Source organism: Protopterus annectens, chromosome 4.part1, assembly GCF_019279795.1.
Source record: "Protopterus annectens isolate FY-2018-M chromosome 4.part1, PAN1.0, whole genome shotgun sequence".
Taxonomy (NCBI): Eukaryota; Metazoa; Chordata; order Ceratodontiformes; family Protopteridae; genus Protopterus; species Protopterus annectens.
The window spans coordinates 626,012,250-626,026,033 of record NC_056734.1 but is presented as its reverse complement, the minus strand read 5'-3'; the positions used below and the strand labels follow the sequence as shown (position 1 = coordinate 626,026,033).

The following is a 13,784-nucleotide window of genomic DNA, read 5'->3' as shown; positions in this document are numbered from 1 at the left end:
AGACCCGTTTTGGATCTCAGCCGTTTGAACCTTCATGTAGAGAAGTCCAAGTTCCGCATGGTCACGTTACAGTCAATTCTCCCGTTATTAGGGAAAGATGTGTGGATGTGCTCCATCGACCTAAAGGATGCTTATTACCATATAAAAATGGGCAGAGCATCCAGAAGTCATCTACGCTTCTGGCTGGGAGCCAGTCATTTTCAGTTTCGCCCTGCCTTTTGGTCTCACCACAGCCACCAGGGTGTTCGCCAAATGCATGGCAGTGGTAACGGCTCACTTGAGACGTCTGGGATTCCAAGTGTTTCCGTACCTGGACGACTGGCTCCTGTCTTCCACCACCAGCTGCTACAGACCAGGGACGCCACTATTGCACTGTGCCAAAGTCTGGGAATTACCTTGAATTGGGAAAAGTTTGCATTGTTGCCCTCGCAGTGTGTTACCTTTATCGGCGCAGAATCAGACACAGTGCTCATGAGGATTTTCCTGCTAGAAGAGAGAATTCAGGTTTTACAGCAGCAGGTCTACGCTCTACTACCACTGAAGAAGGTCAAGGCAAAAGTGGTCCTCAAGTTGTTGGGGACCTTGGCTGCCATGATTATGCTAGTTCCTCTTGCAAGACTACACATGAGACTTCTTCAGTGGCTACTTTTTGCCCAGTGGTCTCTTCAGCATCTCTTGCTCTCCCATATTATTGTAATAACCGACAGGTGCAAGCCGGATCTGTGCTGGTGGCTTCAGACCAGCAATCTCAACGCGGGTATGCCTTTCGTTCTTTTTTCTCAGATTGCCACTGTGACCACCGATGCCTCCCAGATCGGGTGGGGTGGCATTATCTCAGCAGGACAGTCCAAGGCACGTGGCAGGAACACAAGATCCATTTGCATATCAGTGTCTTAGAGATGAGAGCGGTGCAATTAGCGTTGCAAGCACTTCAAAGCTTTCTTCCTCATGGAACAATTGCAATCCACTCAGACAACATGTCAGTGGTCTGGTAGCTGAACAAACAGGGAGGAACCAGGTCGTATCCCCTTTGCAGAGAGGCACTTTGAGTGTGGCAGTGGGCAGTATCTTCCTGGCGCTTTCTAGTGGCAACGCACATACCGGGGAAGTCCGTGATTGCCGACAGGCTGAGCAGAACTATTCTGGTGCCTCACGAGTGGTCCCTGAGCGAACAAGTGGCGGAATGGGTTTTCCGCAGATGGGGTCAGCCTTGCTGCGATCTATTTGCCAGCCCCCTCAATGCCAAATGCAGCAGCTACTTCACCCTTATTCCCCCTAAGGGGGAGGCACCCAGGGATGCTCTAGTTCACGATTGGCCCTCCGGTCTTCTCTATGCCTTCCATCCAATTCCCGATAATGAAGGTTATTCAGAAAGCTCAGTCCTTGGGAAGCAAAATGATGCTGATTGCACCATACTGGCCTTGTCAGATCTGGTTTCCTTTTCCTCACCCTTATCTAATGGACGATCTGTGGATTCTGGACCCAGAGCCAGATCTGTTGACTCATGTCAGGGCAGTTCTACCCCTCCATTCAGACCCTCAGGTTGACAGCATGGCTGCTCCAATTCCGTCTCTAGTCAGGCTTCATGATTTTTCACCGGAGATGGTTCATATTCTGTCTTCCTCCCACAAGCCTTCTACTAGGAAGATTTATTCCAGTAAGTGGAAGAGAGTCTCCATTTGGGCTCATGAAAGGCGGATTGATCCCTATACAGCTCCCATCTCATCAGTTTTAGAGTTTCTTTCTCAACTGTTTAGCTAGGGATCAGCTGCGGCAACTGTCAAAGTGCAGTTGGCAGCCATTTCTACTTTTCCTGTTGCTAATGAACCCAATCTAATGGTGCACAGACTTTGTAGGGTCTTTCTGAAAGGGACTATGCTACTTCGACCTCTAATCTTTGATCCTGTAATGCCATGGGGCCTTAATTTTGTGTTACAGCAGCTTACCTCGCCTCCTTTTGAGCCCGTGGCAACCTGTGACATTAAATTTTTGTCTTGGAAGACTGTCTTTCTGATAGCCATCACTTCGGCTAGGCGGGTCTCTGAACTCCAAGCTTTATCGGTTCGGCCCCCTTACTTGGTATTTCACAAGGATAGGGTTTCGCTAAGACCTAATACTTCCTTTATGCCTAAGGTTGCTTTGGTGGTCAACCTCAACCACTCCATCGAGCTGCCTGTGTTTTTCCCTGAATTCTCTAACAAGGCAGAATTTAAGTTTCATCCGCTAGATGTCCACAGACAATTGCGTTTCTGTTTACATAGAACAAAAGATATTAGGAAATCTGATCAACTCTTTGTCTCGTTTTCAGGCAGTAGACTAGGGACTTCAGTTTCTAAAGTAACTCATTCCAGATGGATTTCTAGCTGCATTTCCTTCATCTGTACTTCAAATGGCAAGGAATTACCCTTTAAAGTAAAGGCTCATTCTACAAGTTCGGTGTCTACTTCTACTGCCTTTCAGGCTAGGATGTCTATGGATGATATATGTGCTGCAGTTACTTGGGCATCTCCTTAGACCTTTATTAGTCACTACAAATTGGATCTGGTATCAAGGGGCAGATCCTCATTTGGTTCCACAGTGCTCAGGAGTATTTTCCAGTGAGCCACCCAAGGTCTAGGTGCGAGGGACGCTGTCCCACGGGTAAGAATGTAGGCAAGATTGGACTACATAACATCAAGAAGTTATGTACACACCATAACGTTCGATGTATATAGTCCATCTCGCCTCACATTCTTACTAACCCACCCACCTACCCTCTCTTGGAGGACCTAGAGGTCGAGTCTCTGTTTTCAGCACTCCTCCTTGATTGTGTTGAGTTGGTTCTTCCTCTGTGTGTTTGTGTGTGTGTGTATGTGAGCTCGCAGCAAACAAGATCTGGGGATAGGCACATTGCAGCATGGGATACCTCTTAGCCACGAGCCAGTTGAAGACTTCGAGCTAGAGTATGGCCGAGTCAGAGCCGAGGTTCGGCTCTGAACCCACGGGTAAGAATGTGAGGCGAGATGGACTACATACATCGAACATTATGGTGAGTACATAACTTCGTTATTCACCGCCTCCAAAACCTCCTCCCTAGATAAACACTCATTCATAATCACCAGCAAAAACAATACTCCATTAGAAATAGTCTCGGACACTAAACTACGAGGAGTACTCATAGATGATCAACTAAAATTCGACAAACATTTACAAATAAATATCAAAAAAACCCACAAAAAACATGGTATGCTATATCACCATAATCGTTAATATCTCTCCTTCTACCAGGCTCATACTAGCCAAAATGTCTCATCCAATCCCTCCTATATATGGTGCATCTATCCTCACCAACCTGCAATCCTCCCTCAAAACAAAACTTTCCTCTTGCTATAACAAGATATCAAAATTTGCAGCAGGTCAGAGACATTTCTCACCACTGTAATTCTCTTCACCAACTAAACTGGCTTGAGCTACTTAACCTCCTCACTTATACCCAACTTTTCCAAGCACAGACTCATTTACAGCCCCTCTCTTTGTCCCTCCCTAGCCACTACCTTTGAAATGCATGAACCAGAATGACTTCTAAGATGTAATTCCCAAAACCTAATTAAATTGCACAAACCCACACGTCCAGCTGGGAATCACCTAATGTCCTCTTCTCCTGTACACCTCTGGAATTCTCTACCATCTCCTATCTGTATCACTAGCAGTCTGTTCTCATTTAAAACCTTGCTGCACTCACACCTAACTTCACAATGGAAGTGTTCCTGTTCCCATCCTACCTAATCCTTCTAATACCACTTCCTGCTCTCCTAGAACTAAGTACGCCACCACTGCCTCCTATAGTTCCACAGCTCTGTTGAACTATTTGACCAACTACTTAACAGTTACGCTATGCTGCTACTTTATAAAAAAAAGTGTTTTTTTTTTTATTGCTGTTTAATGAACTTTAGTGATGTATTCTATCATTAACCTTTTCTTATCGTATTTACTTTGTATTCCTATGAGATAATCTGTAATGTATGTGTGCAATGAGTACTATGTATTTGTATTTTTCTGGAGTTTTTCTCCCCAGGACTCCATTGAAAATGGGCTCCTTGTGGGCCAATGGACTATCCTGGCAAACTAACTGCAAATAAAAATAAATAAAGTAAATAAAAATTCTGTGTTTATATTGCTGCAGATGATAACCTTCAACTCTAACAGACTGCAAGAGTTACTAAAAATATTGGCAGTTTCTCAAAAGTGACTGCAGACTGTGTGCCATGCTGTATAATTTCCCCAAAATGTCTTATTCAGGGGATAGGAGTGTGCATGACTTCTGCTCCATTACGGTTTCATTATTGCTCTGTGATATTTGTTTTGCTTATTCATTCTTTTGGTAATTATAAAATCTTTAATACTAAAGACTGTTTTCCTTGTAATGCTGATAGCGTAGTACGTGATGTATTTTTTCCTTGCAAGTTAATTTATATTTATGAAGCTAAGAGAAAAGTATGCATTTTAGAATGTGTCAAGGCCATCAAAAACAGTAGAGATCCTGTAATACATTTTGGATGTACACAATTCTGGCAGCTCTTTTCTGAAGGCTACAGTTTAGCAACAAATCCGGTCCTGTATTAAAAAAAAGATGGTGCTAATAAGTGTTTTGAGGCATAAGTAGGCTTTATTAATTTTGAAATGTCAAATATTTAACCCCTATGATTACATTTTAGAACAACATATTGTAGGCTTGAACAACAAAGCCCATTTTGCTTGCCCTCAAACTTCAAATAGGTAAAAGTGTAGTGCTCCTGCACTGCATTCTTGAAAGACTATCTGTTGTTTCAGTCAAGAAACTGGATATTGTTTTGTTAATTAGTAGTTTTATTGTTTTGATTCTGTATCTATTTTTTAACTGCCTATGTAAATTAGTTTGCATGGTGTTCTGCTTGAGTTGTTTGAAGGCAGCAGGTGAAGTGCTGGAAGTACCATTATACTTGATATTGTTTTGCTGTTGAAGTTATGCTGCTATTCATTGTCTAGTTTACCATGTTGTATTTACCATGGTGGCCAAAGCTTTTTGGGAAAAGGAACTTTGTGATGTTCTTCGTGTGTCACTGCACTGTTGCAGTCATCACATTTGGGTTATCTGCTTTGCAGTAGCCCTCAGTCGGCCTGATTATCAAAGTCTTGGGTTCTGCGTCTGTTGCTGTCTCTTCTTCCATGACGTCAGGTAGCCAGGGGTATAAAGCATGCAGCCGACGCCATTACATCAGTCTTTCTTTCCGTGCGGTGCCCGAAGCAAAAGCAGTTCGCAAGTGCCGGTCGGCCAACTCCTGAAATTTTTGTTTTCGAATTTCAAAACCGAAGTCTTCAACTAAAGCTAAGTATCCCAGTGGGGAAACTTTTTCTTGCTCTAAACCAATGTCAGTAAAAGTCAATAATTGTATTTCTTGTGGAAAGCAATACCGCGTAAAGATTTTCATTCATACTGTATTCCTTGCCTAGGCCCTGACCACGACGTACCTCGCTGTTGGTTTTGTGCCTTAAACAACGAGCTATTCGTCGTCTGTATATTTACACTTCTAAATATTTTGGTACTCAGTTCAGCTATCCAGATAGGTCTTCGGTAAGCCATCCGACTACTGACATACTGAAAAAACGCAAAGATAAAGACAGAGACAGGCTGTCTAAGTCCAAAGCTGCCGACAACGCTTCTTCTAAGCTAGTTGCCAGTTCACCGGTACTCAGTGAGGCGATTTCGCAGCCCCTGATACCCGCTACTTCAGATTTGCAGGCCACCACTGAGACCCATTTAGAGTCCCGTATGCCGCAAGATGCTTCAACTGTGGAACCTACGGGTGTCTGTACCTTGGATGGGTCCGGAACCGGCTTCTGAGGGTGTATTCAGGCCTACTGACTTGCATCTTAAACAGTCTCCATCTTCTTCTTCAAGGCCTAAAACTCGGACCATGCCTAGAAAACCGACGCCCAGACCGCATGGTCAGGCCTCTATGCCTAAAAAACAAATAAGAATGGCTGAAGACGTTATTACTTTAATCAGGGAAAGCCGACCTTCCCCCTCTAAGAGACTTATTACTGAATTTGCTTAGGATACTTCTGATCAGGATTCTGAAATGTCTGTTTCTCCTGATGACCAGGATTTACCCTTATCTACCTATGAGGATTCTGATTCAGAGGACTCTATTCCCTCTGCTTCCCCTCCAGAGGACTTCTGTTTTGGTGAAACCTTGCATACTCTTCGGGAGCATTTTCGCTGGGAAAGCCAGGATTACTCTGATTCTGAATAGAGGCTTAGGGATTTCTTATCCATGCCCCAGCACAGGCCTTTAGCTATCCCCCCTTTACTAGACATTGTTGATGATGCCTTTTCGGAATATAGCTTGGCCCTTGACTCTTTACCTCCTGCTGCCAGAAAACATGATGGATATTACAGGGTTCCTGACTCTCACACGTTCCTTTTTAAAAATCCTACAGCGGATCCTATTTCACAGGGACCCAGTTGCATTAAGGCTACTACTGCCAAAAATCCTACCCCCCTCTGATAAAGATTCCAGGGTGCGGGATAGATGGGGTAAGAAGGTATACACTTCTGCAGTCTTGGCTGTTAGGACTCTAAACTGCCAGTTTCATATGTTAAAGTATCAACAGCATTTTACTGGATTGCTTAAAAAGAAAATGATGTTGATTCCTTACTGTGCTGAAAATAAGGATTTACAGGATTTAATGCATTCTGCTGAACAAGTTGGAAAACGTACTTTGCATTGTGGTTTTGATTCACAAGAGGCATCTTGCAGGGCTGCTGTCACTGGGTCTGTACTTAGAAGGCATGCTTGGCTTAAGGAGCAATCTTTGCCATATGTTAAAGCTAAATTGCTGGATGCTCCCTTAAATCAGGGATGCCTGTTTGGCAACAGAGCAGAAGAAGTACTTAAAAAGATGGAGGAAAAAGCTAAATCTATGCAAACTGTTAAAGATTTCCTACAAGTACAACCTCCAAGATTTAGTAGGCATTGTCCCTCTAAGAATTGGTCATTTCCTGCCTCTTCCAGGCCTTCTCAGCCCAAACCCAGAGCCAGCAGAACACCCAGGCTTCAGTCTCGAGGTACTCACAGGACTAAGCAGTGGGGGGCTCCCATTTCCAAATCAGGGAGTAGTAAGACTCCCCCCCCCCCCCATGGTAAACTGTCTCAATGACTTAACTTTGAAACTTCCAAGCCCTTCTCAACTGACTGCTCCTTTAGGGGGAAAGATTGCTCTGCAGGAATAAAACTGGGAGCTCATTACCCAGGACAAATGGGTTTTAAATGTAGTTCCCCAAGGATACAGATTTCACTTCCACATGTTACCAACCCCAAACTGTTGGCCAGATCTACCCCCAAATCAGTGGGCAGAGGCTCAAAAGCAAGTACTCTCTCTCATAAGCATAAAGGCTATTCAACCTGTAGCAGAAGAGGAGAAGGGACAAGGTTTCTACTCAAGACTTTTCCTGGTGCCCAGAAAAGACAACTCATGGTGGCGTCCTATCCTGGACCTTTCTATCCTAAACACCTTTTTGGTGATCCCAAAATTCAAGATGCTAACCCCTCACCAGTTGCTTCCTATGCTAGGCAAGGATGCCTGGTTGGCAACACTGGATCTAAAGGAAGCCTACCTGCACATCCCAATCAGGGAATCTTGCAGAAAATACCTATGCTTCAAAGCAGGCTACATGCATTATCAGTTCTCTGCACTGCCCTTTGGCTTGTCTACTGCATGCCCAGGGTGTTCACAAAGTGCCTAGCTCCAGTCATTGCTTTTTGCAGGCAAAGAAATATTCAGATATACCCATACCTGGACAATTGTCTAATTCGGGCAGAAATCCAGGACATATCATCTGGCATTTGTACAAAAGGTGCTAACTTGTCTGGGGTACACCATAAACGAAAAAAATCACATCTTGTATCCTGTCAACAAATTATATTCCTGGGAGCAAGCTTGAACACAACTTCCCAGATGGCTTTCCTCACACCAGAGAAACAAATTCATTTGACAACTTAGTTCAAACTAATGGCCACAAAAACCCTGCTGTCTGCAAGGCAAATACTGCAAGCCTTGGGGTTCATGGCCTCCTGCTTTCTCCTAATTCCATATGAAAGACTGCATATGAGGAAACTACAATGGTATCTAAAAAGCCTTTGGTGTCAGCATTCTCAGGATCTAGAAGCAATGAGTCCTATCATACCTTGTCTACAGTTAGTGTTCCTTTTGTGGGCAGAGGCCTGCCACCAAAACAATGGACTACAATTCACTCTACCCCCTGTCGCCCAAACCCTGACAACAGACGCATCAGACTATGCATGGGGGCTCACCTGGCAGGGAAGTGCATTCAGGGCAAATGGAACCCAAGTCAAATGCACCTGCATATCAATCAAAAAGAAATGTTAGCTGTACAGAATGCTCTGACTGCGTTCAAGGACCACATTCTTCCAGGGCAGTTAATGGTAAAGACTGACAACACCACTGTTATGTGGTACATAAGCAGGGGGTTACCCATTCATACCCCCTGTGCAGACTAGCCATGGCTCTGTGGAACACAGCCTTGAGCTACCAAGTGCATCTACAGGCTCACTTCTTGCCAGGAAAGCTAAATACACTGGCAGACGAACTAAGCAGAAATCTTATGGACCCACACGAGTGGAAACTGGAACCAAAGGCTTTCAACATGTTGATAAACAAATGGGGGAGCCCAGATATAGACCTGTTTGCCTCCCCCCAGAACTACCAATTGGACAAATTCTGCACAAGGGCTCCCCACAAACGAGCTTGGAAAGTGGATGCCCTGTCCTTCAACTGGAAAAATCTATCAGTTTATGCCCTTCCTCCTCTGCCTGTCCTCTCCAAAGTACTACTAAAGATCAAACAGGACAAACCAAGGACGATACTGATTGCACCAGACTGGCCACGCCAACACTGGTTTACCCCCCTCTTGTGTAGTTGTCACTGCTGGCTCCGTGGCACCTGCCTCAGACCCCTACCCTGATGTCCCAGAAGGAGGGCCAGATTCTGCATCCTCAGCTTCAAACCCTGAACCTGGCAGCCTGGCTAATTACCTAATCTTGCGATTATCATCCCTCAGTAAACAAGTGTTGGATGTCAATTTGGAGGCAAGGAGGCCTAGCACTAGAAAATCTTATGCTGAAAAATGGAAAAGATTCTGTTCCTGGAACCATACTCAAGGGATGGGCACAGGTGCGCCCAATTTACCTCAGATTCTTCAATACTTAACTGAGATGCTTCACAAGGGCCTTTCTTTTTCCTGCATCAAAATTCATGCATCAGCCATTTCAGCTCATTACAACACAGAACCACCCCTCTTCTCTCATCCACTGCTCAAGCAGTTCCTCAGAAGAGCCAAAAACTTAAGACCACCCAGGAGAGCCCCGACTCCAGCCTGGGACCTTAACTTTGTATTGGAAAAAATCACTCTACCTCCTTTTGAGCCAGCTGTAAGTGCAGAGTTAAAATTCCTTTCTTGGAAAACAGCCTTCCTCTTAGCAATCACTTCAGCAAGAAGGGTATCTGAATTACAGGCTCTTATGGTAGTGGAGCCTTTCATCATCTTTCATGCAGACAGAGTGTCCCTCAGGACCAATCCCTCCTTCATGCCCAAGGTAGTATCCAGTGTGGCTCTTAATCAGTCCATTCATTTGCCAACCTTCTTTTCTAATCCACAGAACAAAGGGTAACGGAGACTGCACTCCTTAGATGTGCACAGACAACTTAGATTTTACTTGGACAGGACTAAACCTCAAAGGAAATCTGAACAACTGCTGGTGGCATTTGCTGCAGGGGCAGAGGGGAAGGCTATTTCAAAGCAAACCATTTCTAAATGGACAGGCCATTGCATTCATTTCTGTTATAAGCACCATGGAAAACCTACCCCACAGGGGATAAGACCACACTCAACCCTGGCTGCATCTACCTCTACAGCCTTTCTCAGAGGTGTCCCTACCAGGGACATCCTAGAAGCTGCTACCTGGAGTTCTGTACATACTTACACCAAGCCTTACCATTTGCCAATTTACTTTAAATCCAGAGCTGGCTTTGCCACTGCAGTCTTGCAGGGCCTTATAGCTCATCCAGATGCTATCTAAATTCCTCCTCCCAGCCTTAGCTTTGGGAATCTACCCAAATGTGATGACTGCAACAGCGAAATATGAAGAACATAGTACAGTTGTGTACACTTACCATAACTGTAGATGTTCGTGTATTCACTGTTGCAGTCCTGGTTACCCTCCCTCCAGCCCCCTGACGACTTTTGGCTATACCTCTATTCTCCTTTACTATGCTTAAAAGCTTTTTGGTCTATTTGCTTTTTTGTTGGAGGTATACCCTTGCATATTTATATTTAATTGCTTCCTATTAGGGGGGCACCTGACATCTGGGGCAAGAAAAACTGATGTAATGGCATCGGCTGCATGCTTTACACCCCTGACTACCTGACGTCATGGAAGATGATACAGCAACCGACGCAGGACCCAAGACTTTGATAATCAGGCCAACTGAGGGCTACTGCAAGCAGATAACCCAAATGCGATGATTGCAACAGTGAATACACTCTAACATCTACATTTATGGTAAGTGTACACAACTGTACTTTACCCTTCCCGGATGAATGGCTTTTGGTGATCCTGTTGGGGGACTTCCTGATAATGGCCCTGGAATGAGGAGGTTCCAAGCATATCTCTCAACTGTACATGCTTTTGCAGAATGTCCAGATTTCTGGCTCACATTTTTGGTCTGTTCCTCATAAAAATGTGAAGATTTCTGGCAAGTCCTTGAGGACTGATGTCACTAAATAATGACAAATATATGATTTTAAAACATCATTTCCTTCAGAAAATGTGTAGTAACGCAAGTTATTCTAGCAACCCTCTAAATTTATAAGAGCTAAATATGTAAAATGTGTCCCTATTTTGGGGCCTTTGTCCCGACGATATTATTTTTGTCTCTGTCAAGAATTCTTGTGCTGTGAAGTTGATAGGTATGATTCCAGTCTTAGTTCTAACCTTACTAGTTGATTTGTTAGAGGACCTTGTAGTCTTGAACATACCCCCTCCATTGCTTTGCTGATGAGTGGTGTTCTGCCAGCTACTGGTAGAACTCGCTTTAAGCTTAGCAAGTCTAGCGTAGTGTCATGTCTTGATTTGCAGGAAGGTGGTTGCTGGTGTCATGAGACTGAATTAGGTGGACTTGGAAGGGTAGGTGTTCTTATGCAGCTGTTATACATTTTGGTGTACATTGGCCATATACTCAGATATGTCTGAACCTGGGGTTTTACTAAAAAATTATGTGGCAGGTACTGATTGGTGAAGTAATAAACCAAGAAAACATGAGGGTCCTTTTGGAGATCATCTGATAGAGTAAGTATAGGTGTGTTAATAGTCATAGTGTGCAGTTGACTATGTTTGCAATTTTAAGTGTAAAAGAAATTGTTTACGATGATATTTTACAGTTGCGATATGGTGAACCTACCTTGAGGAGAGCTGTCCCCTTGGCATTGGCACTGATCTCTGTGTCAAACCCTCGCCTGAACATCTTGGACACCCTCAGCAAATTTTCCCATGATGCTGACCCAGAAGTCTCTTACAACTCCATCTTTGCCATGGGAATGGTTGGCAGTGGTAAGTATTTACAAGTTTTTTTTATTAGACTGTAAAAGCAAAAGATAAATAACTGCCTATAAATCCTAGAATTCTAAGCATATGATGATAGTGTTTCATCCCTGTTGACCTATAGCCATTTCTGTCTAAATGCCATAAGGATTGTTACTGCAGTGTAATTCATTACACTTGTGAATTAGTCGCAGGCAGAGACATATACCTGTCCTTCAATGAGATTATTTTTTTTTTTTATACCACAGAAAAGTATTCAGTCTTCACTTCCTCAGTTCTTTTCAGGTGACCCACAGAGCAGAAATTTTAATATTCAGTTTGTGATTTTTTTTTTATTCTGTTTGTTGTTAGTTTCTGACATCCCTGTAAAAAGTCACCAGCAAAAGTTCCAGGTGAAGACAAATGCTTCAGAGAAGTATCACCTTCATTGTTTGTTTTTGGCTAAAGAAAAGCTTCCAGGTTTACTCCTGTGAGTATTGCCAGGCCTGAAACTTTAGACAAAAGGTTTTAATTCTGGACCAAGGAGCACCCCTCTCCTCAGAGGGAAGCCATATACTATTATGAAAAAAAAAAGCACATAAGAATGTTAGCACGATTACAGAAAAATGGAAAAGCCAGAGTAAGTAATTATTAAAGAATATGTGGTCAATAGACTCCATAGATGTCCTTCTATTCATCTACTGCAGTATTCTTTACATGAGGGAGTTGCCTGCCAATGTGACCCAATGTCGGCCAGTGTATCTAAGTCTTTTACCACCATATATAGTGGGCGGTACATCTGACATAGGCCATAAGAGACGTACGCTTGCACCATCCCTAGAACTTCTTTGCCGTCAGTCAGATTGCCAGTTCCAGAAATCGTTGTGCTGCCGAATTGTTTTCTTCAATAAAGATACAGTAGCTGTAAAAGTGTACACACCCCTGTTAAAATGCCAGGTTTTTGTCATATAAGAAATGAAACCAGAATAAATAATTTCAAAACGTTTCCCACCTTTAATGTGACCTATAAACCTGTACAACTCAGTTGAAAAACAAATCTGTTAAGGGAAAAAATATAAAAAATAAAAAGCGTACAATGTAAAAAAAAATAAAAAGTGTACAATAAGCTGATTGCATAAGTGTGCACACTGTTAAACTGATATTTTGTTGAAGCACCTTTTGATTTAATTACAGCATTCAGTCTTCTTGGGTAGGAGTCTGTCAGCATGGCACATCTTGACTTGACAATATTTGCCCACTCTTCCTTGCAAAAGTGCTCCAGATCTGTCAGATTGTGAGGGCATCTCTTGTGCACAGCCCTCTTCAGGTCACCTCACAGATTTTCTATTGGATTTAGGTCTGGGCTCTGGCTGGACCATTCCAAAACTTTAATTTTCTTCTGGTGAAGCCATTCTTTTGTTGATTTGGATGTATGCTTGGGGTCATTGTCGTGTTGAAAGGTGACATTCATCTTCAGCTTTCTAGCAGACGCCTGAAGGTTTTGGGGGAAAGTGAGTGGTATTATGAACTGTTCATAATTCCCTCCACCTTGACTAAAGCCCCAGTTCCAGCTGAAGAAAAGCAACCCCAAAGCATGATACTGCCACCACTATGCTTCACCGTGGGGGTGGTGTTATTTTGGTGATGCAAAGTGTTGTTTTTGCGCCAAACATACCTTTTGGAATTGTTGCCAAAAAGTTCAGCCGTGGTCTCATCAGACCATAACACATATTCCCACATGCTTTTGGAAGACTTCATGTATTGTTTTGCAAATTTTAGCCGGGCCTGGATGTTTGTCCGTGTAAGAAAAGGCTTCCGTCTTGCAACCCTACCCCCATAGTCCAGACATATGGAGAATACAGGAGATTGTTGTCACATGTAGTACACAATCAGTACTTGCCAGAAATTACTGCAGCTCTTTCAGTGTTGCTGTAGGTCTCTTGGCAGCCTCCCTGACCAGTTTTCGTCTTGTCTTTTCATCAATTTTGGAGGGACGTCCAGTTCTTTGGAACTTCAGGGTTGTCCCAAATTTGTCCACTTTTTCATGACTGTCTTCACTGTGTTCCATGGTATATCCAGTGCTGTGGAAATATATTTGTACCCTTCTCCTGACTGATACCTTTCAACAATAAGATCCCTTTGATGCTTTGTAAGGTCTCTGCGAAC

General features: G+C 43.4%; 1 protein-coding gene across 1 annotated transcript in view; it reads left to right on the top strand.

Moving 5' to 3' along the window:
* Positions 1-13,784, top strand: part of PSMD2 (proteasome 26S subunit ubiquitin receptor, non-ATPase 2) — a 1,781,804-nt gene that overhangs the window by 1,224,993 nt on the left and 543,027 nt on the right. The window contains exon 17 of the mRNA XM_044070442.1: positions 11,480-11,648. Coding sequence (XP_043926377.1) covers positions 11,480-11,648 — 169 coding nt within the window. The remainder of the gene's footprint in view (positions 1-11,479; positions 11,649-13,784) is intronic.